The sequence below is a fragment of the Aureobasidium pullulans genome, assembly GCF_000721785.1.
Source record: "Aureobasidium pullulans EXF-150 unplaced genomic scaffold scaffold_20, whole genome shotgun sequence".
Classification (NCBI taxonomy): domain Eukaryota; kingdom Fungi; phylum Ascomycota; class Dothideomycetes; order Dothideales; family Saccotheciaceae; genus Aureobasidium; species Aureobasidium pullulans.
In genome coordinates this window covers 272588-296141 of record NW_021941040.1, presented here as the reverse complement: position 1 = coordinate 296141, position 23554 = coordinate 272588, and the positions used below count along the sequence as shown (strand labels likewise).

Below are 23554 nucleotides of genomic sequence, written 5' to 3'. Positions count from 1 at the left end.
CGAGGCCCAACTAGAAGCAAAAGTCGTATTCTAGAAAGCGAAAGCGAAACAAATGTGCATGGGCGGAGGTGCTGCGTATCCACATACGGCGGGCATCGAGAAATCGGGTAGGCATCATGCATTTTTCTTTCTCATGGATGATCATGATGGAACAAGTGTTCAGGCGAAGCGGAGCGAAGTCTAAGACCTCGGTTGGAATTGCAACTTCCTGTTTCGTGTGACGTCCACGTTTCTCTCGAAAACACGGAACAAAGGGTTAGCTATATTTTCTTGGCTTATGAACCTAGATGCTCGAATAACTGTTAGCTTACAGCGTGCCATGTAGCACAGCTCGTTTAGGTAGGTAGCCCTATTGGCGCGAATCAGCACATTGCTCGCAAACAAGCAAGCACCCAAGTCGGTCGCGGACACGGTCACTTGGTCCGTCGACGGAGCGGAACAGTGGGCACACTAGCAATGGAAGTTTTACAGTTCTCGTCGCCTGCGCAGTTCCTGTGCGCAGGGAAAGTCATCGAGATTGGACTTTTCCCATGTCAGCGCACAGCGTCGACTAGCGGATTCAAGTACCTAGCGGATGCGAATTTCTATGATGGCAAGCAATGGGCGAATAGAAGATTCGCCGGTGGGACGGTGACGGCTCCACCGGATGCCAAGAAAAGCGTTCATCAATTACCATTTTCCGTAACATCGTAATACATGACCAGTCCGCCGATCGCACGTAAAGTTAGAAATGCCTACATCGAAATAGGAGGCACACATCGAAGTTATATGCACCGATGGATGAAGCAATAGTCTGACGCCCTTTCATCGTCCGATGGCATCGAGGGCAGACGAAAGGGCGACGCATTAAGATGGTTTGCCGAATTGTTTGTTTTTCGTCCGGCGAAAAATTTCCCAGATCGTGAAAATGCATCGGTGATGAGAAAGGGCATGCGGGCAACAACAACCAAAATGGACAAACAGGTTCGGCTATTGAGAGAAGGAAAGCAAGGACATCCACACTAAATCCGCCATGCTGCTTCCTACATCGCATTCGTGGACAGATCCTTCCTGCTTTTCATCAACTTCTTCTGCTGCTGCTTTCGCCTGCCACATCCCTCAGCATTCAGCAGAACTTCTGCATCTCGAACGTCGCGTGTGAATCTACAGCCCCGCCCGGAGTCCTTTCCGAAAGTCGGAGGCTTTCCCTCTTCCCCTTTGCACCGCCTGGCGGCCCTGGCCCAACAGCTTCAGCCTTCGAGCTTCAGCGAGACAGACACGGATCAGCTACGCCGCTCATCGCACGGCGCGAGTGAATCGGCATCCTACCAAGACTCTCGAGCGGCGAAGGGCCAAAGGCCCCCCCAGAACGAAGGGATTGGTTCGGAGCGCCGACCGAAATCTTTTGCGCTTGTTGGTCCATCGAAATCGGGCTTCACCATCGCCGTTTGTCATTCCCCATTACCGCTCAAGCTGTTCACTCACAATGTCATCGTGACTGCGGCTTCGATTGATCAGGCGTGACTTCTCGTACTAGTGCTCGCTGGCACAATTGGCCATCTCTCTTCCTTAACCCCAGAGCCTTGTCTCTTGCAACGGGGCTTTTTGAACATTTGTCGCGCTCATGATGAACGACCTCAAATCCCAGCTTTCGCGGCTAGACCTATCGCACTATCATGATACCTTTGTTGACGAGGGCTTCGACACATGGGAAACACTCATGGACATAACAGAAGCTGATTTGTGAGTAAGCGGACTGCCGGCGGGCTGCATACACACGACATTGCTGACACATGGCCGTCTACAGAGAGGTTCTCGGAGTGAAGCTTGGCCATCGGAGGGTGCGTTTTTTTGAAGCCCGAATCAGAATTTCCCAAACCGACACTAATCCATTGATGGCAGAAACTCCAGAGAGCGATATTCAATGCGTCCAAGGACAGGACACCTTTGCCTTCGCCATTCCGGTCCACACACGTTGACGAGTCTGCTGGCCAAGACGACTCGAAGAAAGGCCGGGATTCACAAAGCCATCAAGATGGTCACCAGAACCAGCACAATGCAGGCCAGACCAACGGCGCACCCCAAAGGTCGAAACGAAAGTACAGACGGCACCCCAAAGTAAGCCATCCAGGACGCGTACGCAGTTGCCTTTAGATCAAGAGGAAACTGACACAGCCCGCGTACAGCCTGACGAACACGCACCAGAACGACCGCCATCTGCATATGTCATCTTCTCCAACCGTTGGTTTCGTCCTGATTGAGTCCCGCTGTAGCAAGTGCTGACAGGAAACCATACAGAAATACGCGATCAACTCAGAGGCAAGGACCTTAGCTTTACTGAAATTGCGAAACTGGTAGGTGAGCGCTGGCAAGAGCTACAAGCGCACGAAAAGGAGCCTTGCGAACGCGAAGCACAGACTCTCAAGGACAAGTATTACTCGGAGCTCCGCAAATACAAGAAGACGCCCCAATACAAGGAGTACCAGGAGTATCTAATAGACTTTAAAGCAAAACACTCGGAATCAAACCATCAAGGTCGGTCCCGCCTTTGTATTTGGTATTAGCACTGCTGACATGCTTCTTGCTAGAGAACTTCAAGAAGCCCAAATTACAAAAAGGAGGTAGCCAGAATCGCAGCTGGGACGAGTCGGTCGCCGACGGAGACGAGAGAGGTGATGGTGCCGATGGTGTCGACGATGTCGATGGCAATGATGGCGTCGAGGGCGAAGACGGCACACACGATCGAAGTGGCTCGCCGCCTATCAAGGCTCTACCTTCACCAACCAACGCCTCGCCCAATGTCGATTCTTTCCGCCTCTTTCCTCTCCCCAAGAATGCACCTCCTTCGGATGAGGGCACCGTGTCTTCCTACTCCGCCTGGCGATCGTCTACCCAGCCCAGTCTTCCTCTGGCCATCCACAGACAGATGACCAACACCACAGCCACTACTCAATCCGACGATGGCTCCCAATCGCCCTCCAGCTCTCGCCTCTCCTATCCCGCTACTCGCAGTAGCGGTCCACCCAAACCCTCCACCACCACGCTGCCCCCGCTCAGCCATCTCGATTCGATGAGCTCACGCAAATCTTCCGACGCTACGCCTCTCCTCAACTGGCCTCTGCATACCACTCTACCTCCCATCGACCCAAGAGGCATCGGCCAGCACTCGGCCCAAGCCACTCAGTATTCATCTCCGACCTCCCGACGTACGCCCCATCCGCCTCACCCGCTACATCCCCCGCCATTATTGCCCCTCAAGGACTCTCAAGACCTGGACCTCCAGAACAAGGCCTCACTCTCGACACTCTTACGTGCCACCGAACACGTCGAACGCGACGGAACGCGCTCGTCCAACTCGAGTCACCAAGGAAGCAGTCGAAGAACATCATAGGACCAATCAGCCACTCACACTCCCATCACGTCTTTCAGCCCAAGACGAACACCCACAGGCGTGCCCGACAGTGACAACAAAACCGAACCCGTGCGATAACACGACAACCCTCTCTCGCCGCACAGAGCCCAGTCGCCGCTTTATAGTAGGGTGTAGAAAGAAGACGAGTAAGGAGAGGACGCAGAATCAGGAGAAACAAGACAACAGCATCCCAGAACGCTATTTGGACAGGAACGTCACGAGACTGTCATTTCGTACTGGTCACGACCTGTATCATCATAAGCCGGTATACCACTTCTTGTGCATATATTCACACCATGGAAGCTCTTCACCGATAACCTTTTTCTTCACACGCGTTGCATATGAGGGAGCAACTACACCTAGAAAAATTCCTTCATCGTGTATGAACAAGAACAGGTAAGAAGTGGAGATGCCAGTGACATATTCCCGAGAGACCAGATCAGTTTGACTCGAAAAAATACCATTGTATATGTATACTCCAATCCAACAGGGTATAAGAGTACAAAATACAGAGAAGAAGGGGCGTCTATGATGCAAGAGCAGAAAGTTTACATTCTCACGTCACTGCAGTTGAAGATCGAAAGGAGATGGTCCTTGGTGTGCTAACCTGAACACTTTCAGTCGATCAAGTGTAGATAATCGTAGTTTCCCTTGTTTTTGTCCCTCATGTGTTTGCAAAAATGGTTGATTGATATATTCACAGCAGCAAGGATAGCGATATGATTTGGGGTTGATTTGATTTAGGTTGGTCTTTTTTTTTTTTCCTGCTGATTATTTTGATGGCAAAGAATCGCTCTTTGAATTTCTTCCCATAATCACCCTGATGGATGGATGAATTGATTCAACAGTTTGATCATGATTCTTTCATGTAGGAATGAGTGACAACACTTGGAAATTTCGCATTTATCTGGTTGCTTCTTTCGGGTCAACATTATGAATTATCAAAGCTACTTAATTACAGAATACGTCTTTGCGACGTTTCTTATTCCAGCTTCATGAGTGTCTTGCCTGTTTGCACACGATTGTTATTGTGCTCAGTCTGCGTGTTGTTCCGCTCCTCCCGCTCCTTCTTCGTCATTGTCCGTTCTGTTGCAAAACAGTATTCATCGCTCTTGCTTCGTCCATGAGCGACTAAACTCCATCACGTCTGTTCTCTGCAGCTTCCTGTCGCAAATGCCTTCCCACCTCCGCTTCCATCTCCGCCGAAACAACAGTTTGCTGTCTCTGACTCTTCGCAGCACGACTGAACAAGCAACTCCACAGATCATCATTAGGCACGAGTTCGCCTCCACCATTCCCCTGAGCGAGCAATTTCGAGATCGGGGCTTGTTGCAGCTCGAGCGAATTTGCCGCATCGATGGCCGCTTCGCCCAGAGCCGGAGTTGTGGATTTTGATCTTCTTTGGTCTCGTTTTTGCATGTGTGCTAGACGTCTGGCGACTGAGATTTCGTAGATGGCTTCTTCCACCGTGTCGCCGATGAGGTACATGTATACGGTGGTTGGTCGTTTCTGTCCGATACGGTGGACGCGAGCGATGGCTTGGAGCTCGATTGCCGTGTTGATGAGTGGTTCCGCCAGGAAAACGTATTGAGCGTTGACTAGATTGAGGCCGGAGGAGTCGGTCTTTGCGTCCAGAAGGAAACACTCAATGCTGGCGTCGTTCTTGAATCGATCAACAGCGCCTGGCTTTCCCATGCGCGAGTAACCAACACCGAATTGCTTAAATGCGGTGCCGAGCACGTCAAGGAACTCTCTGAACTGACTAAACACGATTGCTTTTGCTCCCGGATCGTTCTTACGGATCCACAATATGTGTCGAGCGAGAGTGTCAATTTTGGTGCCGAAGGAGCCGTTCAGATCAATAGACTTGATTTGTGCCAGAGTATCATTACCAATGTCGGCATAGAGTGACTCAGTCGAGATCTTGCTCGAGCTCTGACCCGGCGAGGAAGGCTCAGATCTTTCTTCTTGTGCTTGCAATTCCTGCGGTTTGTATGTGATTTGATGAAAGTCTGCGAGAACCAATCTCTTCTTACAGACCGGGCATGTACGATGAGCCGACCACCAGAGAGATATGCATTCCTTGCAAAACTGGTGACCACAAACTGTGAGGACACCTTGTTCGAATGAACTCTGGCAAATGACGCAGATACGTTGTGTCTCGTCTGAATTCGTGCTCTCGTCGCGTAAATGTAGCAGAAACCTATTCTTGGTCTTGAGAGTTTGGAGTGACCTGGTTTGCTGTTCTTGTCGGCGAGTCGCGGCTTCGAGGGCAGCCACGTCAAGGGTATCGTCCCAATCGTCTTTGTGAGGGGCTACAGTGTCCGAAATTTGCTGAAGCTGACGATAGAACTCTAGGCGCTGATTCATTGTGGCCGAGAACAATTCAATCATCTCGTCAAGGCGTTTCAACAAGTCGGATTCTTCCTGCGTAATGGCAGCGAATTGTTTTGCTTGATCGCGAATGATGTGGAGCTCCGCACGAACGCGTGCGTTCCCCTCTTGCCAGTCAAGTGCTGTTTCGATACCGCGAACCTCATGAACTAGACCACGGAGGGACAGTAAGTCATCAGGCTTCTGCTTCAAACCATTACGCTTCGCTAGCAGTTCGAGTATAAGCTCTGGTGCATGACCATTACCTAATTTGGCCATTTGAGTCAGATGTTTCATCTCTTGGTCGACAAGAGGCGCACTTTGGCCAGTGATACATGTTGAGCGGTCAGCAATCACGGCTCGTAGAGCATCAAGGTATGCGTTTAGAGTGTCTTGTGATTTTGTCGAGTCTTCGTACTCTTCACCAGTAGTTTCAACGCCTTCCTCGTCCTTGTCGATCAGAGGCTTGAGTAGAAGCTCGATTACTTTCGCTCTCCACTCTTCGATGAGCTCCGCTTGGGCGTTGAGAATACTTGCAAGATCTCGGGCTTTGTGGACCTGTGGACAGTTAGTCAGGCTAGCTCTTCTTTCTGGAGTTTATCGAAGCAAGGCTCACCAATTTGACGTTCTCTACGCCTCCAGGACTTTCCATAGCTGTCAACTTGGTGGGCTCAAGGATCACATCATCCTTTTCTTGCTCGATCGAGCGCATGAGCTCTTCGGCTTTGGCAGAGTCTTCGCTGAGAAGCTCTTTACGAATCAGCTTCGCAGCATCATAGTACCATGACTCTTGTTCCTCCAGATCTCGGAATTGCTTTGAGTCTGGTTCAGTGATTCTGGTGTTGGACTTCATCTGGAAGTACGTCGTACCAATGAAGAAAGCGCATGCATGCTGAAGCTGTAGAGCCGAGTACAGCGACACCTTGCTCCGGCCTTCGGATGTCTCCTCCGTCGATTCCTCTCCTCCGATACCATTGTGCGTTACTTCGGCGTCACTCCTGCGAGCAATTGCTCTGGAAACTTCGACCCTGCATTCGGCAACAATTGCTTCGGACTTTTCGAGGGCGGATTTGTAGATCTCCAAAGCCTTCTCGGCTCTGTGATCGTCGTCCTTTGCATTTCCAATAATATGGCCGCGGAGAAGCTGCGTAGTGATAGCAAGACGAGACTCTGTGCGAATAGATGTTTCGTTCTGATCTATCATGACCTCCAACACTTCGGCCACAGTACGCAATGGTCCTTGACCCCGTCCAAGGGCCTTCCTGTTGCGGCCGCCAACCTGAGGATGCAAACATGTTTGACGCAACCGGCAAAGCCAAGCTCGCATGTTCTGAAGCAAGGCAGGTGACTCTGGGTTCCAGTCATCGTTCAGAGGAGAACCATCAGGACGACATCCACACTCTTCGCACATCTCCTCGAAGAGTGTCTTATAATTTTGTTCTTCAACTTGGGTGAAGGGCAAGGTCAGAACAACCCTTCTCTGAGGAGGCAATCGAAGTTCATGTCGTACTTGATCCTTTGTGTGACGCAGAGTTATACGGCCGAACAAGGTCTTGAACAAGTCACCGTATTGATGGATCAGCCGTTTCCAGATTGCAGAGGAGTCACAGAATGGTTGATAGCCGAGGAAGACCAGAAGCCCGAACAAATCTTGCACGTCTTTCTTCAGAGGCGTTCCGGAAACAGCCCATCCATGCTCACGTGGTAGGAGAGATGCAACCTGAGCTGCTGCACTGACTCCACTCTCAACCATCTGCGCTTCATCCAGACATACTCTCCACCAGTGCGTTTGAACAAGGGGACTTCGGGGTCTCGTGTGTTTTCGTTCGCGTTGTCGCAGCGAACGTTCAGGCGGGTCGACGGCGTAATGGACTTCCTTTGCGAGAACGGAATATGTTGTGATGACGACGTCTCGTTGAGCGAAGTCTTCTAGTATGGGCATAGCTCCTTTCTTGGTCAATGCTGGGTCAGAGACGCCCTTGTAGTGTAAGACAGAAAGACTAGGAGCATGTCGAGCCAACTCATCCATCCATTGCTGCAAGATGGTAGTCGGTGTGACGATGAGCGTGGCTCGAGATTTAGTAAGCGCAGGTATTGTGTTCGCATGCACGGTATTCGTATCCAAAGAATCTCGCTGGTTGAGCGATATCAATGCGATGAGCTCGCAGGTCTTTCCAAGGCCCATCTCCTCGGCCAAAATCCCGCCTTTGGGTTCGTCAAAAGTACTGAGATGTGAGGCGGAACAAATGACACCCTCCAGATGGCTGACAAAGCAAGGCTGTCCGTTGATGTCCTTAGCCGGCGTGAAAGATAGACGGCTTCGTGATGACTCCTGATTGGAACTCTCTCGATCAAGCATCCAAGTAACAGCACGTCTTTGAAAGGGATATAGATCGGTTTCCAATACCTTTCGTTTTGTCAGTTCTGACTCGGGCGCATCGACCGACGGAGAGTGCACGCTAGAGTAGAATTCCTGTGGTGTCCAAGATTTTGATTGGTTGTTCTTGACTTCCGGATAGAACTGGGTCAAAGTGTCCCAATCTTCCTTCTTTGCAGCAGCTCCGAAAGCAGACTCTCCGTTGAGCCAGATGATGCTACACTCTAGCGTGTATGTGGGACCGGACGGACCATTCGACTGATGCAGACGGCACGTAGAGTGGCACACTCCGGGCCTGACATTACGTCTTGAGCGCTTCTCCAGGCTCTTGACGCGCGAAAGCAAATTCACAGTGTCTGGTAGAAGAGAAGTTGTTGTCCGAAACTCGAGCAAAGGGCTCTTCTTGTAGCCGACATGACCGACCAAGGTGAAGAACGGCTTCGAAGTGTCCAAACCGTGGCTGTCAACAAGTCCGACCTCGATGTCATCTTCCAGTACTGTCGATGTGCCGACATGCCTGGCAGCATCTGACGTTTGTTGAAGGTGAATTTCGACACGTGCGATAGTAATCCCAGATCCGAGAGGGGAATGGGACAGTTCAACAGAGTCCTCGAGCCTTGCACGTTTGCGTGGCCTGCCACTATATTCAAGTTGAAAAGCATCTCGGCAATTGTCAAAGAATGCTGGAAACGCTTCCGCGCCTTGAGCGATGAGATTCTGTTTCGGGGTTTGTGATTTCAGGACAGCCGAAGAGACTCCAGTATTGACCGTCGATGCCATCCTGGCCACTGATGGGATCTAGCCACGGTGGGTTGGTTTCTGGTAGGAAGTAGTAAAAAGATGGAAGGCAACTCGACAGTGAGGACGGAAGTCGCCGCCGTGCAGATCCCCCACAGATCGACGGCGATTGTGCGGGCTTAAGATTGTGACGACTTTCACATGCCACCGGATGCTCCTTCTGTGAAACAACTTCTGCCGCACGAATCGAGTGAAGCATCCAGAAAGCACAATAATACCTTCCGTGATTTTCATTTTCATGCATTTCGAGCCATTGGCTGTGGCTCTTGCTCTGATGGGGCCCTCGATGAGCGTGACTACGTCAATTCTCTCGTGACTTAGGATGCATTCACAACCACTCGCTTGCAATCAGCTGTCACAAGCCCATCCGTCTGATACTGGCTGCAAGCCTTCGCGTGTGTACAGAGTGATATCAACAGCACAGGGGGCGAAATATGAGTAGACTTCAGGGTTGATTGATAGTAGGAATAACGCACAGATAGAACTCCAAGGGCCACATGCATTACGCCTGGAAAGAGACAGAACGCTTTTCTACGCTCTCGTCTATAACTCGCCATGAAGAGATCCCGAATAATTGATAGCCACGCTATGCCTGGTGGCAATATAAAGAGGTAAAGAATTTGCGGAAGAAATGCTTCTATGCTTTTACCATGAAGATCTGCAAGATGTGTCAGTACTCGGCGCGCGTGATGAACAATTAATAATAGTACCTCTTTCATGGCTTGCGGGTCCATGAATGCCAGGCGCTTTTGTGCAATGTAACGCTGGCGTACGTTTTGTCTACCGTACAGAGCAGCGACTGGTGCAGGCTCTGCAGGAGTTCCAGGTGCCGTTGAGGGAGTGGCAGTGCCAGATTTGGCAGCCTTCTTCTCTTCCTTTCTCTTCCTCTTCTCCTCCTTCTTGGCCTCCTTCTTTGCCCGCCTTTCTACCTTGCGCGCCTTCTTCTCTGCTCGCGTCTCGTCTTCCGAGCTTGATGCATCGGCAGCCTTTCGCTTCTTGTCTTTCTTCTCTTTCTTACGTTTGTCTTTGGATTTGACCTCCTCTATGCTCTCGGTGCTCGAGTCCTTGGCGGAAGACTTCTTCGATTTCTTATCCTTCTTGGCCTTCTTTGACTTGGGCGCCTCAGCAACTTCTTCGTCGTCGGAGGAGTCTGAAGATTCGGACTCGGATGATGCATCGTTTGCAGATTGTTCGGGCTCTGATCTCTTGCGCTTCTTGTTTGCTGCGTCCGGCGCAGTCTTTTCGGATGCGGGTTTCGAGTTTGGCATGACAGTGGATTTGAGGTCCATCTTGTCACCGACCAAGAAGCCTGCGCTGATGAAGTTGATGTTGCCATATTTTCTGCCTTGGTATAGTGCCAGTTCCACGTCTCTTTGCGCCGTCTGCTGCTTCTCAACCTCTGCCTCTGATTTGCCGTTCAGTCTGCCCAGAAGACCCGAGTACAGACTCAGACCGAAAGTTTCTGCGTTGCTTGCAACTCGGGCTGCTCCGAGACCCAAGTTGTCGTCTTTCAGCAGAACGCGGATATGCGAGTTACTGCCGACAGTGTAATGTGAGGCATGGTTTGCGTCTCTGGCGCCGAGCGTGTCGCCAGGTTTCCAGCCCTGCGAGGCAAGGATCTTGTGACCGAAGGAATCTGTCGCTTTGGCCCAGTTGTTGTTGTTCGGGTCGGTTCCGATCTTGCTGCGTCTTTTGGGACCTGCGAGACCCATGATGACGAATAATGTGTGTTGAAAGAGTGATGGACGCTTCTTGTTGTCGTTATCGGAGCGCGAGCAATAATTTTCCTCCAGAAAGAGAATCCGAGATTTACCCCGCATTCGAGACTCAAGCTGTTTCCTATTCTGTCACTTGAACATGACGTTGCAAATCCCCTCTAGAATTCCACAAGCCTCAATTATCACGCTCTCCTTGACAACGGGTATCTAGCAACACCGGAGTACGATCGGCCACATACTAGAGATTGACAGCTGTTCGACTACAACTTTACTTTATACTCGACCAGCCAGACGCGATCATGGTTCCAACCAAAGCACAGAAGACAGTCAAGTCCACAGAGACCGACGACGACGGCGGTATCACCTTTAAGAAGAAGCAAGACGATCTGCGCAAATCTGTAAGTCAGCCTAATGTTCCAAGACCTCGACAAAACTCAAGGATCCCGAAGGCCATTGATCACAGTCGAAGGAGTGTACATATAACTAACCGAGATTACCTCGATAGGTCGTGATCCGTCAGGAAAAGGCGCGTACAAGAATTCGCAAGAATCGCAGCAACAAGCAGAAGGACTTGCAAAAGAGAATTGAATCCCTCAAGCGCAACATCACGGTCGAGCAGTACGTTGAGTTTTGTGATCCGAATGAATATGAACCACGGCCAATGCATGTCGGCATGCATATCCAACATGGAAATCCGAGAAACGCATCTCAGCCATCCATCAGCACGTTTCGGCAATTCCTGCCTCCTTGCGCGGCGTGCTCACCGCACGCCTCTGAGACGTGGAAAAGCAAAAAGGCTAAACTCTGCAATCTAGACCCGGCACCGACGCCGACGCGTCAAGTCAGACCGCATTCGGCACTCTTCGCGATTTGCTCGCTCGCAAGACCGACATCGAAAAACGCATCACAGAAAGCATCGAGGGCCTGGAAAGGGCCATGCACACGACTTCTCGCGAGTTCCAAGTTGTTCTCGCGTCTCGCGCCGAGCTTCTTACGACGACAGCAGCAGCAGCAGCAGCAGCGACTACTGCAAGCGCAGGTCCGACCGCCGTGATCGTGAAACCCTGAAGAGGCAAAAGTTACGAAACCTGCGCGCCGACAGGGATTTCCCAACCATCCGTTTGTTGCCAACTGCTTTGCTACTATACGATCGTATCGAACGTGAGCTCTTGAAGAGTCAGAGTCTAAGAGATGTGGGTGTCGGTGGCTGAGCGGCAGAGATTTCCAGCCGCATGCGACAAGGGATGTTATGGAAGGTCCTGCCATGGCTGCTGTCAGATCGCTTTCGCTCCAACTTGCTTCAACTTCACTACTTTGAACCTAGCGGCCGAAGCTGAGTCAAGCTACTCCGAGTATTCCTACATGTTCCTGCATCATGTCCTTATCAGCCATTTCTTCCGTTGCACTCGATTCGCTAGTTGCTCTCGGTCTCTGAGTTGTTCTGAATGCAAAATTCACAAATTCCATGCACTTGACGTAGCAACGGCCGCGCCGCTAAAAATGGTGCCCTTGGACGTTTGAATCGGGCCCACTGCTACCAATGTCTAGCACTCTTGGCTCGGAGAAGCCGCCGATCGAGGAACTTTGTCTTTGCTCCTCTGCATCAGGCAGGGGCATAATCGTCTCGCGAAATGTCAAATCGTCTGGAAATGCCCATGACAATCGTTCTGCAAGGGTGACTGAGGTTTGTCTCGAAAATGTTCTGATAATATGGTCTCGTTTCTTCGTAGTGTGAATACATATGGATATGCCGTACAGATCGTTGCTTGCTTTGTACAATAGAAGTGAAGATAGTAATAATAAAAAACAGGAAAGGGATCGAAAAAGGCAAATCAGATGAGCAGAGACAAATGGCCCGCTTTCCGAAAGACAAAGGTCGCTGGCTTCGCTTAATGACAGATCTTTTAAAGGTGAACCGGTGTAACTGTTTTTGAGAGAACTTTTCGCCCATCGAATGATGATGAGCGTATCTATGTGGACGAGGCCCTTGGTATCCTAGGTTGGAATGTATCGTGTTGGGTGTCGATGTCGTGAGGGGGGTTCAGATACGCACTGATATCCGAGTCTATCTTGATCAAGGTTAATTCCATTGTGTGGTCTGACCAAGTTGAGTGTATTCACGAGTCGCGCCCTCGACAAGGCTATCATGCAGGAAAGTGCTGAGCCATGGCTGGATTGACTGGCGGCATACCGACAATTCCTTGTGGTAGGGGTGCCGGTCGGTGGAACATTTGCACAAGACGCTGTCCAATGCTGGGTTCGATCTCAGTTCCATCGCGTGCAATCTTGATCTCCCTGTTTTCGTTCCAAGGGTTTCGCAATCCGCGCGTGCGGTAAAAGGGAAGGCGGTTCGTAGAGATCCATTCGACCTTGAAGGACTTTCCCCACTCTTGAACTTGTTTCGATCCTGCCTTCTCTTCTTGGGGCTGCTGTGACGCGACGCCATCTGCTCCTTCCTCGGATTCTGAGTTGTCGACTTCCCAGAAGATGGTCCCGCGCGCAGAGTCATCCACGACACGTCCTTTCGGTGCCCATTGTGTTGCTGGAGTCGGTATAGATTTGGGTCCATTGTCCAGGTCTTGAGGCCTGGGCCGTAAGCTGACAGAGGGAGCAGCTGAGTCGAAGGTGATGGGGCTGAGCATGCGAGCGTACCCGAAGTATTCGCCGGATTTGTTGGCAGAGAAGACTAGGAAGACACTGTCGGCACTCTGCAAACACGTTAGTCGACTGTGAATGGAATGATCGGTTCATGGTTCGTTCTCACCTCGTAAGCGCAATTCAGAGCCACCTCATTGTGGCTCTGAGTAGCCCAAACGCCATTACGCACACTGGCCTCGAGGTCCTGCAACGTGAGACTCTTGACAACGAAGTACTTCTCGGGCACGCGCGCTGAGTTGAATCCAGCAGCTCCATCAACCCCATTAGCCCCATCCACTCCATCAGTTCCTTCCAGACTCTGGCTGAGCTTTTGTTGGGCCGCTTTCTTTGGTGAGTGACCGGCCGAGCTGTCCACAATGACAGGTCCAGAAGGCAATCTGGGAACCACTTTTCGGGACTGTTTGTCGTTCTCATTGCTCGAGTTCGGGGTGATTGAATCTGGCGTCGACGAAGAAGATCCACCATTGGGCGTTCCGCGACGGGGCCTACACACCAAGCGCACGCTTTGGAAGCGGGAATCATGGAACCGCTCCATGGCAGCCATGCATGCCGCTTCGGTACGGTAGTTGACAAATGCGCAATTACTTTTGGCGATGAGGAACAGACTCTCGATGTCGTTTGTTGCTTCGCGCGAGAAGTGCTCTTTGAGGGCGATGATGGTGGCGTCAGGGGGCAAGTTACCCACCCAAAGCGCATAGCCGGATTGTCTGGGCTTCCTCGGAGGACCCCTCGGATAAGAAGGGGCAGCTTGGGCGGTAATGTCACGTCTAGCGAGACCTGCGGGGACACGTTAGTGGTCTAGTATCATAGAATCCGGACGGAATTGAGGAAGTCGCGGGCTGCTTCCTTCCGTGGGACTACGAAGGAACGTACCTGAATATGGTTGAGAAAGCATATGTTGGCCAGTGGTGTCAGCCTTGCCGTGAGGAGGCATTGTCGCGTATCCTGTCAAAGGCTGTCCCGGAGGCTGTGGAGCACCGTATGAGTTGTAGTAGTAATGAGAAGCGAACAATGAGGCATGCATATGGGTGCGTGGCATAGAAGCATGCATTGCTACGTTTGGTGGATAGACTTGCGATCCGTATGGGAGTGTTTGTGGCCGGTACTCCATGCCTGGAGGCAAGCTTCCGTTTGCGTAGGGTGGTGCTGGCTGGGAGAAAACTCGTGCAGGAGTGGACGAGGTGAAAGTTTCGGGCAGCGCAAGACCCATGGAGCTCATGCCTAGCCGATCCATTGACTGCTGGGACTGGTAGCTAGGATATGTACCATGCTGAGCGTGTGGAGCATGCGGAAATGCATCAAATTGCGAATAGAAAGGTGCAGACTGTTCGTCCCTAAGATTTTTTCCTGGCGAATGGTCCATGTTAATCAGTTTCGTCGAGTCTTGATGATCCGAGTAGGCAGAAGCTTGTCGATCGCCTTGAGCTTGTGGTGCCTCGCCCATTCTAACAAGGTTTCAACCCTAGCTTATCACAGTCACGGTGTGATGAGACAGTGTTTGAAACGATTCTGATTGATATATGTTAGTCCAAGCGATGACAACAAAACATGACTTAGGGGATGCTGAGTAGGTGCAATGATTGTTAGCTTACTCGAAAGCTCTGCCAGTGGCAGACTACTTGGTTCCGTTGTGAGGGAAAAAAAGCCGACGGAAGGAGAATCTGACCACGTTACTTCTCCATGCCAAAAGAGAGGGCGCAAGCAATCTAAGGAACGTTGCGAACAAGACGAAAGAATCTAAGAAACAGCCAAATCAGAAGATGGGAAAGAGGAAAGAAAGACAAGCTTGCAGCGCGCGGGAAATGGCTGGTGTGACAGAGACGGCTAGTTCAAATGAACAAGTGGAGAGGGGTTGGTCGTTAACAAACTGGTGAATCCACTTTGGCATGTCCACAAACACATGGCGGTAAACCTTTCTCCATGGACTGCAAGCTACCAAGAAACCACGGTCGCGGCTCGTTGATAGCGTGGGGGCAGTCACAGTAGAGTTTCTGTATCAGAGATCGGGAACTTACGAGATGGAATGGGTTTGCGTGATGTGTGAGTCCGAGACAGCCACGCTAAATTGCGGTCGAGGCGCCGAAGCCCTGAATACAGATATCCTGTCAACGACTGTTATGTGTGTGTGTGTGCAGACCGTGGAGCGGTCCTACCAACGGTGATGACGATCTGGCTTCGACTGGAGCGTGACAGGACTGGTGTCAATTGCAAGGAATTGGACTCAACGAGGAGAAAACATGAGAGTAGCCGACGGGGCTGTCCAGGCAAGATTATTTAAGCATCAAGGCCTGTATGGATCTGGCCCGAAGAGCGTCACTCGAAAGAAAGGTACTCCGAGTACGGGTGTCAGTCACATCTTCGCTTAATCAGCCATGTGCGAGAGCAAAAGCATGCATGAAAAAACCGGTAGACGGCCATGGACGGCTTCCAAGTCCGTCCGGTGGCGAATCCTGGACGAAATGTACGACCGCTCCACTGGGTCGGGCTAGAGCCGCCTGAAATCTTGGGACTTTACCAGAGCACCTTGATCTTTCTAGAAAAGGAGCTTAGTGTTGTGTTACTGCAATCGCTAACGATGTCGGATTTGTGTCAGGATATGTTGTATTGACCCTGAACTCACTTCATACTTGACTTAAAGGCGTCACATTAGTTTTTGACGGCGAGAGAAAGCGAATGTGGCAAACATTAATACGTGGACAGGGCGAAGATAGACATAACAATACAGAAAGATGAATTGTAGATCGTGTAGTGTCTATTCCAGAGCTTTCTTTTTGGAACTGTCTGTCCCTAAACATCTGACAAGTTCACGGCTTGCAGACCTTGCTTACAGAATCGTCTCTGAGTTCTGCTCAACCCTCCAAGAACTGTTGCGTGTATTTAGTGTGTCTCGTCCAGTCGGTCGCTGTTGCTGTACGCAGCCAATTCATTATAGCAATGGTAACTGCCAAAGCCATTAACACGCCAATCGTCGATTGTTTGCCATGCATCGATGCAGCCATCGGCAAGCGAGGTCCACACCACTACACGTAGAATCACATGTTTATCGGTTCCTGTCCCACTGTGGTCGATGAGTTCGCGCGTAAGTTAGGTTGATTACAGTTGAGCCTCAGGGACGGTCCCTTGCGCCCCTTGCGGCTTGGATTTGCCGAGCGCGGGAGGAGCGAACTCCACCCTATTTTGCCACCGAGCTCAAGCGCTGACCGATTGTCAGTCACCCAGTCATCACTCGGCAAACGATACATTCTTTTCTGGCTGCCATGATCCAGACTACTATCTGCACACGATCGAGATCCAACAGTTCAAAGAACACGAAAGCTTCGGCCCAAAACGATTGCGGAAGCGAAGGATGAAAGTCAAGGCCGAACGAGACGAAACGAGGCTGAGCCACAGGAAACGGGTCCTAAAAGACCCGCATCGGACTTTCGCCCGAACGGAAATGCCAATTGCCATGGTACACAGATTGCCATGTCACCACTACAAGTAAACCGCAGTCTCGTCCAAAAAGGCTTTTGAGAAAATCTTTGCAGCCCTACCTAAATTACAGAATAGGAGCAAAAGTCCAGAAGATGGAGCTCAGACTCAAACACTGACGTTGAGCTCCATGTCCTTGCAGCCGCTTTGCCACCGGAATTGCTACCGTTGCATCAAGAGCGAAATCTCTAAAATCACGCACTTGCAAAGTTGCAAACAGGTGTTTTCAACATGGCTCACGGATACTCTACAGGTCAAGTCATGATTGCGATTGATTGGCTAGGCTATATTCTAATAGGGAATACCGTTTGTGAGAAGTTGGAACTGGTCATAAACACCTGTGCTGTGACTCTTTCCACTCCAGCGGACGAGCGAACGCATGAAATCAGCAGCCTCACGTTCACTCTTGTCGAGTACAAACCTCTCTTTGAAATGCTGGATGGTCTCTGGCTTGAAGCAAGGCAGACCAGAGTCCAACATGACAATGACCAAATGACTCAGCTTTTCCGCGTGTTGTCTTGCAGCCAGGAATGCCTTGACGCAGAGCTCTTCAAACCACTTGAAGGGCTGCGACTGTGTAGAGCCACCCATCACGGCAATCATCTCACCAGTCAGCTTGAATGGTGCGCGCTCGAATTTGACACCACCAGGTGCAATGTCAAAGATGAAACCGAAATCAATGTGGAGAATGTGGCCTGCATCATCAACCATGATGTTGCCGTTGTGTCGATCCTTGAATTGCAGCAAATAAGAGATGACCGAGTAGGCAGCCATACTCTTGACGAAGTTGCTGCGTGCTTGTTGGAAACGTAGCGAGTCCTCGGTTCCATACTTCGACACCCAATATTCGTAGAGACCGTTGACTGCTTCACGACCGAGCATATCGCGAGAAATGGAGTTTGGAAGAACGTCGATGACACCGCAGCCAGGGGCTGTAGCTGTCACTCGGTACGGGAAGACGTAGACATCTAACCCGACGTTGTTGAAGATTCCACGGAAAGCCGCGATCATCTGCAGTGCCAGCACGTCTTGACGACAGTCGTCACCAACCTTGAAGATTGCTGACTGCCACACTTCATAGCTAGTCTCCTTACGAGGCTCGCCTTCCTCGGCGACGTGATCCAATTGCTCATCAACAGCTTCAATCTCAGGACTTCTTTCCTTGCGGATGCGGAAGGTTGCCATGTACGGCGCCTTGGCGTGACTTTGAAGAGGCTTTCCAGACTTTCGGTCAATACCGACAACAACTCCATCAGGGTTGCTGGGAAGATAGACGCCAACATCGACTTGGATCTTGCGTAGCTCCTCTTCAATTTTCGCCTTCTTCTCGGGTTTGGGTCGCTTGATAAAAGGCTTGAGCTTTCCAGAAATGCTGGTTACTTCACTAAAGAACCCGAACTCGCGCTCATAGAAATCTCGATCTTCATCGGAGAAACTGGAAATAAGAGAATCCATTACCTTGTCAAGAGTTGGCTTGACGGGATCTGGGATTTGTGAGTCTTCATCTTTGAAAGCATTGGCCTTGATGTTCCAGATGATCTGGTGAGCAAACAAGCCCGAGAATTTGGCTGTTTCGACGATGTAGCGTTCCACGTAGCCCAGCAAATCGTAACGAAGTGTTTGTACAATTTGAGGTACGTAGAAGAACGTGACATCAACCGAATGGCTCTCCAGCGCGCGCATCGCGTACTGTACGATGAAGGCGTGATTTCCATATGCTGGAAGGAAGTAGGTAACGGCAGTGATCGGGTTGACCGGAGCCCAGTATAGCAGGTACTTCAACTGTGACGAAACATCATGCGGCATACTAGTGCCAAGCATTATCTGCAGAGCATCGGGCTCATGCATAGCCTTTTCGGGGTAGTTGACCAACAATGACCGGACCTGGGATTGAACAAGAGACGAAGGGTATCTGAAAGCCATTTGTACGGCGAGAGATGGTGCTTCCGCCCACGCGGTTGTAACCAATGCGGCAATGGCAGAATCGTTGGCCTTGCCCTGCTGACCATAAACGGTGTTCGGGGTGTCTTGTCCCAGAGGAGAGAGCCACACGTTCAGTCTCGTGATTTCGTTCTGGAGGAGTTGAAGTAGCAATTCCTGTTTTGCTTGCAGAGACTGCATGGGAGGCAGCATCCTAGCTCCTAGAGAAGCACTAGTCTGGATCGCGACGATAACGTCTGAAATAACTTGAACTTCAGCTTTTACCTGCAGCTTGTTGCCGCCGAAAGACCATCGAGCCGGGAAGTTGAACCACCTGAGAGCAGCAGACAGAATCTGGTCTTTGAGCTCCCAGCGTGACTTCTCATCGTAACCAGTGCCATAGCTGATGACACGAAGGGCCAGTAGAATAATGTGGAAGTGGACTTCGCGAGCAAGCGGGTGACTGCCACTATGCCTCAAGGCAGCGAGAGTGACACGCATCAATCGGTGGAAGATACGGCCAGTATGGGGATTGCTCAACCTCGTTGCGTTGAAATGACTCGACAAGAACTGGACGAGTCTGAAGTGAGGCGCTATCAAGTCATGAACCTGTTGCTGACGCTTGGTAATCGCGCTTTTGTCAGTAGGAGCAAACTCCTCTTTAACATAAAATGGGTCGAGGTGGCTGGATTATCGGTCAGCAAACTAATGGTACGAATCAATGAAATCGAAAAACTCACCTGAAAGTCTGAGCGAAAACACCACGCTTCTTATGAATTGTCGTCTCCCACCCTTCAGCAATCTCAACAAGAATCCTGGACTCCATCTGTGGGTTCTCTTTGATTACGCCCATCCATAACGAAACACCGAGCTTTATTGCTGTCTTGCTGAAGGCTGTAAAAGGAACACCAACTAACTGCTGGGCAAGACCGAATCGGTCCGCATCGACCTTACACAATACTGCTGCTGCACGTCTGAGATTAGACCTGAGGTCCTCAGGTGATGCCGGATGATGGTTGCGAAGATTGGTGTTCATGTTTTTCAAGGAAGCAGTGATCTCGCGAGCCTGTCCGCTCAGGGCAGAGCGGGGCATACCAACAATACCGGCTTGCTGCGAATGCAGAAGCTCTTCATCTTGTCTGGACATGGTGTCCAAATAACGATATTCCTGACGAGTTGTGTACTGTGCAACAAAGTCAGATGCCGTGTTGACGCCTGGATCCATTCTACGGTCGATGGCGCCGAGTCTCTGATCAGTTCCTGGGATGAGAGAACCAAGTTCAAGGGCGAATGATCTACCCATTGAGATGCGGCCGTACGCTTCCTCGTCATCGTAGTCCGAAAGGTATGTCTGAAGAAGACCCTTCATATCTAAGGGAGCACGGTCTAGTGTTTTCAACACCCATCGGCGACACTTTTGTTGGAATCCGCGCAATGTCGTCTGCCTGTAAGCAAAGTTGTCTGAGAGCTGTAGGGAAACATTACCCTTTGTCGAGTTGTAGAATGACTTGCATTCGTACTCGTCGGTCTCTGCCTCCAAACAGCTGATCCACATGAGGCTGAGTAGTTCCAAGAGGGCGAAAAGAGATGTTCTCTGACAAAGAGAGGAGGGTACTTGGTCAATGATGCGGTCAGCAGCAAGTGTAGCGACCTGTTGCACTTTATCGATGCGGTGACAGCAGCTCTCGAGTAGCCTCGCTAGTTGTTGTGCAAGATTGGCTGCCGCAAAAGTTTGACTGCGACCAGTCATGGTAAGTGCCAAATAGGTATCGACTGCACTCAGCGCCACTCCGAGTAGACAGTTGCTTAAAGCCCCGCTCTTGAATTTGGGATCCAAGAAGTATTCAAGTGTTCTCGTACAATCCCCAGACTGGGCGCGCAGTACTGCCACCAGATGAGCAGCATTCAGGAAGGTAAGCTCGGCATAATTCAGCGACTTGATGTCCGTTTCATGTGTCGGAAGAGCAGCTATCAATTGCGACTTCAACTGGACCGCATGCTGAGGACTCATACCACGACGAAGAACGGTATTGAGGTCAATGCCACTTTCCTGAGTGTCGGCTTTGTTACTGTCAATCAAGGAAGGAGTGTACCACGCCAGAGTCTGTAACTCTTGTTGATGCTTCTTTGCGAAAGATGAACCTAAAGAAAAGTCGTGTGCGATCAGGTTGAACCAAGCATCTCGACTGAGAGCGGATACCATCTCTGGATCTTCAAATTGGGTGTACTCATAAGGCATGAATGCCGCGAGGGCGGCCAAAGGAGGCAGAATTTGTGAGATCTGGCCAACAGCCAATTTGTCCATGACTACAGTTTTTGTGTCACGACTGGTGACATCGCTCGTGCTGACGATACCGTCCAACAGATAAGTGAGATAGATCTCGTAAAGAGGAGACGTAGGAGGAATACTCTTCGCCATGAGCATGCGGGCATCCATCACCGCTTGGAGTGAAACGTTGTTGTCGGAAGCCAATGCGTCCGTAACGAGTCGTGCATACAACTTCAGCAGGGGACGGAAATCGTTGGGCTCGCTTTGGGACCCGAGAGCTGCAGATCCCATAATGATTTTAGCATCGACAGCAAGATTGACACGACCAATTTTCTGGACCAACATAGAGATGGCAAGCGCAGTTATCCTTTCATCATGACATTTTCTGGCAATGGCGACAATTGCTTCGACTACTGCAGCGTGGACTAGAACAGTCTCTTCGTCATCATTAGTGACCAGGGATATGGAGCTTCCAGTAGGTTGCTGAGTGTATGAAGTCACGGATCCATTCATCGTGCCATTAGCGGTGCCGTTGCCATCGATGAAGAGAGATGTGTTTGCCCGGTTGGTCGAAGGACCAGTGCTGAGCACGTTTCCGAGGCTGTAAAGCGTGCTGATGACAAGATCCTGGGGCAACAGTTGCAAGACGTCTGCTAAGCAATTCGCAGCAATCACCACGGTATCGCTGGTCATTCTTCCCTGAACAATGAATCTGGGTAAAGAACGTGCCAGATTCGAAGCAAAGGCCTTGGAAGTTTTGGCAAGGATGGCCATACATTTGAGGGTCACGCTCGCAAGTCTCTCATCTGCGAGTTGGACCGGATCGGTCAAGATCCCATCGAGCCATGCCATGAGGACGTCAGCATCAGCAATGTCTTCGTTGGCGAGCGAGCAGCAGAGGAAGCTGATCAGGCAGCTGGCCTTGGTCGAAAAAGCTAGTTGCTGCTGCCACGCAGAACTGACTTGCAGGTAATCGGCATCGGCGTCAAGCAGAGATACAATCTCGGTCAGCAACTCTGTGAGCTTCTCTAGCGACGATCCATCAACACCTTCATAGCCTGAGAGACTTTGTGGGGTTTGCTGGAGTAGATAGTCCAAAACTTGTTCATCTCTTGAAAACTCGGAAGGCGTGACCATGATAGCAGCAGAAGAGGCCAAATACTGCGTGAAAGCATGTTGCAGCAGCATTGCGCCCAATGGCCTTCCCATTGAAGCGTACACCCTGAGCAAGCGCTTCCATTCTTTCATGTGTATTCCATGAGAGTTGCGCACCGATGAGAGAGTACCCTCGATGGTGACCATGAATTTCTCGGAGTACAAGGTTTGTAGCTTGTAAATTATGCTAGCACGTTCCTGTACCGTGCAGACTTGAGGCTTCTCGGCGAGTGCTGAAAGCAGGCCAAGAAGTGAGACGGAAAAGGTTATGGTCCTGGATGCATTGTCAATGTCCAAAGCAGAATCCTCGGATGTATCAAGTCTGTCGATATTCTGTCCCTGGTGGACATACGTGTCGATTGTGTTGATGATAGAAGTGACAACCTGAGAACGCAATGACGAGTGCTTGATACCAATGTTGAGCAATGCAGACGCGACTTCCTGAACAAGGACTTCCCATGGCGAGGGATGAACATGGCGCAGGAAGGGCGATGGACGGAAGGTCTGAGTCTGGGCTTCTGAGAGGTATGGGGTTATTTGTTGAAGAAGACGTTCGGCGTGTTCCACGGATTCAATAGAGGATGAAGCACGACACAAAGCGATCAAGACTTCGAGTTCGCGAATACTAATAGGACCTTTGGCGACTCCGTTGGATGTTTCAGGAGTCTTGTATAAGGAACAAAGGCGCGTTATGTCTTGATGGGCTGCATGTGAGGGTGGAGCCTGCGCTGACAGAACTGCCAACTTCTCGAAGGCTTCCCTCCGGAGCGCTCCACGAGACGTGTTTCTGATTACACATAAGCTATCATTGCAGACATCAAGACCTTACATCCACCTACAGTCTCATAGTGCCGGCGATCTTCCAATGTTGTTGTTCGATGCTAGAAGTGGATGTCCAACAGCAAATGACGTCTCGGTAGGGGTCAACTTCGCTGCTTCGCACATGGCCGGGCCGGCGATGGCAGTTGCTATGGGGCACCTAGTGCTTTCCTATTCAGCCACATTTGAGCCAAGCACCTGCCTCTCAAGGCACGCAAATAATCACAGCTACAGAAACATAAAGCAATACCTAGGACACAAGAGGATTGGACATACAAGGATCACATGAAGCACAGTTCTTCTAGGCTTCTGAACAGATAATCACCTCGAAAGTACATTCAGGTGTGTTGAATACCTAGCATACACTGTTTAATAAAACCCCTTGCGGTCGGTATCAGCACGCCTGACCACGTTATGCATGTCTGACAGGTGACTAATGGCATTTCTTTTGTTTCCTATCTATCAAACATCGACCGCCAACTCTCCGAAACATGGGACAGCTTCCTTCTTTGTTCTTGGCCAAGCAACTCCTTACTCTTCTCGTCGGCCAGTTGGTATCAAACTCTCGGCCAAGATGAACCGCCAAGTGCCAGCCGAGCAGTCGC

At 50.6% G+C, this 23554-nt stretch overlaps 6 protein-coding genes across 6 annotated transcripts; 2 read left to right on the top strand and 4 right to left on the bottom strand.

Moving 5' to 3' along the window:
• Positions 1 to 1606: 1606 nt before the first annotated feature.
• On the top strand, positions 1607 to 3370 carry M438DRAFT_338286 (uncharacterized protein; the record flags this gene model as incomplete). Its single annotated transcript, XM_029904101.1, has 6 exons — positions 1607 to 1722; positions 1787 to 1820; positions 1882 to 2097; positions 2166 to 2220; positions 2278 to 2514; positions 2568 to 3370. 6 exons carry the CDS (start codon positions 1607 to 1609, stop codon positions 3368 to 3370), a joined length of 1461 nt encoding a protein of 486 aa, XP_029757380.1.
• Positions 3371 to 4522: 1152 nt separating this feature from the next.
• Positions 4523 to 8921, bottom strand: M438DRAFT_338285 (uncharacterized protein; the record flags this gene model as incomplete). Its single annotated transcript, XM_029904100.1, has 2 exons — positions 4523 to 6322; positions 6381 to 8921. The coding sequence occupies 2 exons, from the start codon at positions 8919 to 8921 to the stop codon at positions 4523 to 4525; spliced, it is 4341 nt and encodes a 1446-aa protein (XP_029757379.1).
• Positions 8922 to 9576: 655 nt separating this feature from the next.
• On the bottom strand, positions 9577 to 10651 carry M438DRAFT_358217 (uncharacterized protein; the record flags this gene model as incomplete). The annotated part of the gene is made up of 2 exons (XM_029907246.1): positions 9577 to 9597; positions 9650 to 10651. The coding sequence occupies 2 exons, from the start codon at positions 10649 to 10651 to the stop codon at positions 9577 to 9579; spliced, it is 1023 nt and encodes a 340-aa protein (XP_029757378.1).
• Positions 10652 to 10858: 207 nt separating this feature from the next.
• Positions 10859 to 11986, top strand: M438DRAFT_98838 (uncharacterized protein). Its single transcript, XM_029910455.1, has 2 exons — positions 10859 to 11055; positions 11163 to 11986. Exons 1-2 carry the CDS (start codon positions 10957 to 10959, stop codon positions 11709 to 11711), a joined length of 648 nt encoding a protein of 215 aa, XP_029757377.1. The 5' UTR covers positions 10859 to 10956; the 3' UTR covers positions 11712 to 11986.
• Positions 11987 to 12704: 718 nt separating this feature from the next.
• Positions 12705 to 14994, bottom strand: M438DRAFT_98852 (uncharacterized protein). Its single transcript, XM_029910456.1, has 4 exons — positions 14908 to 14994; positions 14189 to 14824; positions 13422 to 14092; positions 12705 to 13365 (listed from the first exon to the last, which is right to left on the bottom strand). The coding sequence occupies exons 2-4, from the start codon at positions 14757 to 14759 to the stop codon at positions 12802 to 12804; spliced, it is 1806 nt and encodes a 601-aa protein (XP_029757376.1). The 5' UTR covers positions 14760 to 14824; positions 14908 to 14994; the 3' UTR covers positions 12705 to 12801.
• A 2039-nt stretch (positions 14995 to 17033) lies between these two features.
• On the bottom strand, positions 17034 to 23022 carry M438DRAFT_302970 (phosphatidylinositol 3). Its single transcript, XM_029902146.1, has 3 exons — positions 22970 to 23022; positions 19447 to 22917; positions 17034 to 19391 (listed from the first exon to the last, which is right to left on the bottom strand). The coding sequence occupies exons 1-3, from the start codon at positions 22975 to 22977 to the stop codon at positions 17078 to 17080; spliced, it is 5793 nt and encodes a 1930-aa protein (XP_029757375.1). The 5' UTR covers positions 22978 to 23022; the 3' UTR covers positions 17034 to 17077.
• Between the last annotated feature and the right edge of the window lie 532 nt (positions 23023 to 23554).

Coding starts and splice junctions, on each gene's coding strand:
- M438DRAFT_98838 (XM_029910455.1), top strand. CDS start 10,957: ATGGTTCCAACCAAAGCACAGAAGACAGTCAAGTCCACAGAGACCGAC. Junction 11,056..11,162: donor AAGACGATCTGCGCAAATCT/GTAAGTCAGCCT, acceptor TTACCTCGATAG/GTCGTGATCCGTCAGGAAAA.
- M438DRAFT_98852 (XM_029910456.1), bottom strand. CDS start 14,759: ATGGGCGAGGCACCACAAGCTCAAGGCGATCGACAAGCTTCTGCCTAC. Junction 14,093..14,188: donor GCTTTCTCAACCATATTCAG/GTACGTTCCTTC, acceptor GTGTCCCCGCAG/GTCTCGCTAGACGTGACATT. Junction 13,366..13,421: donor CTCTGAATTGCGCTTACGAG/GTGAGAACGAAC, acceptor ACGTGTTTGCAG/AGTGCCGACAGTGTCTTCCT.
- M438DRAFT_302970 (XM_029902146.1), bottom strand. Junction 19,392..19,446: donor GTTTTCGCTCAGACTTTCAG/GTGAGTTTTTCG, acceptor CCGATAATCCAG/CCACCTCGACCCATTTTATG.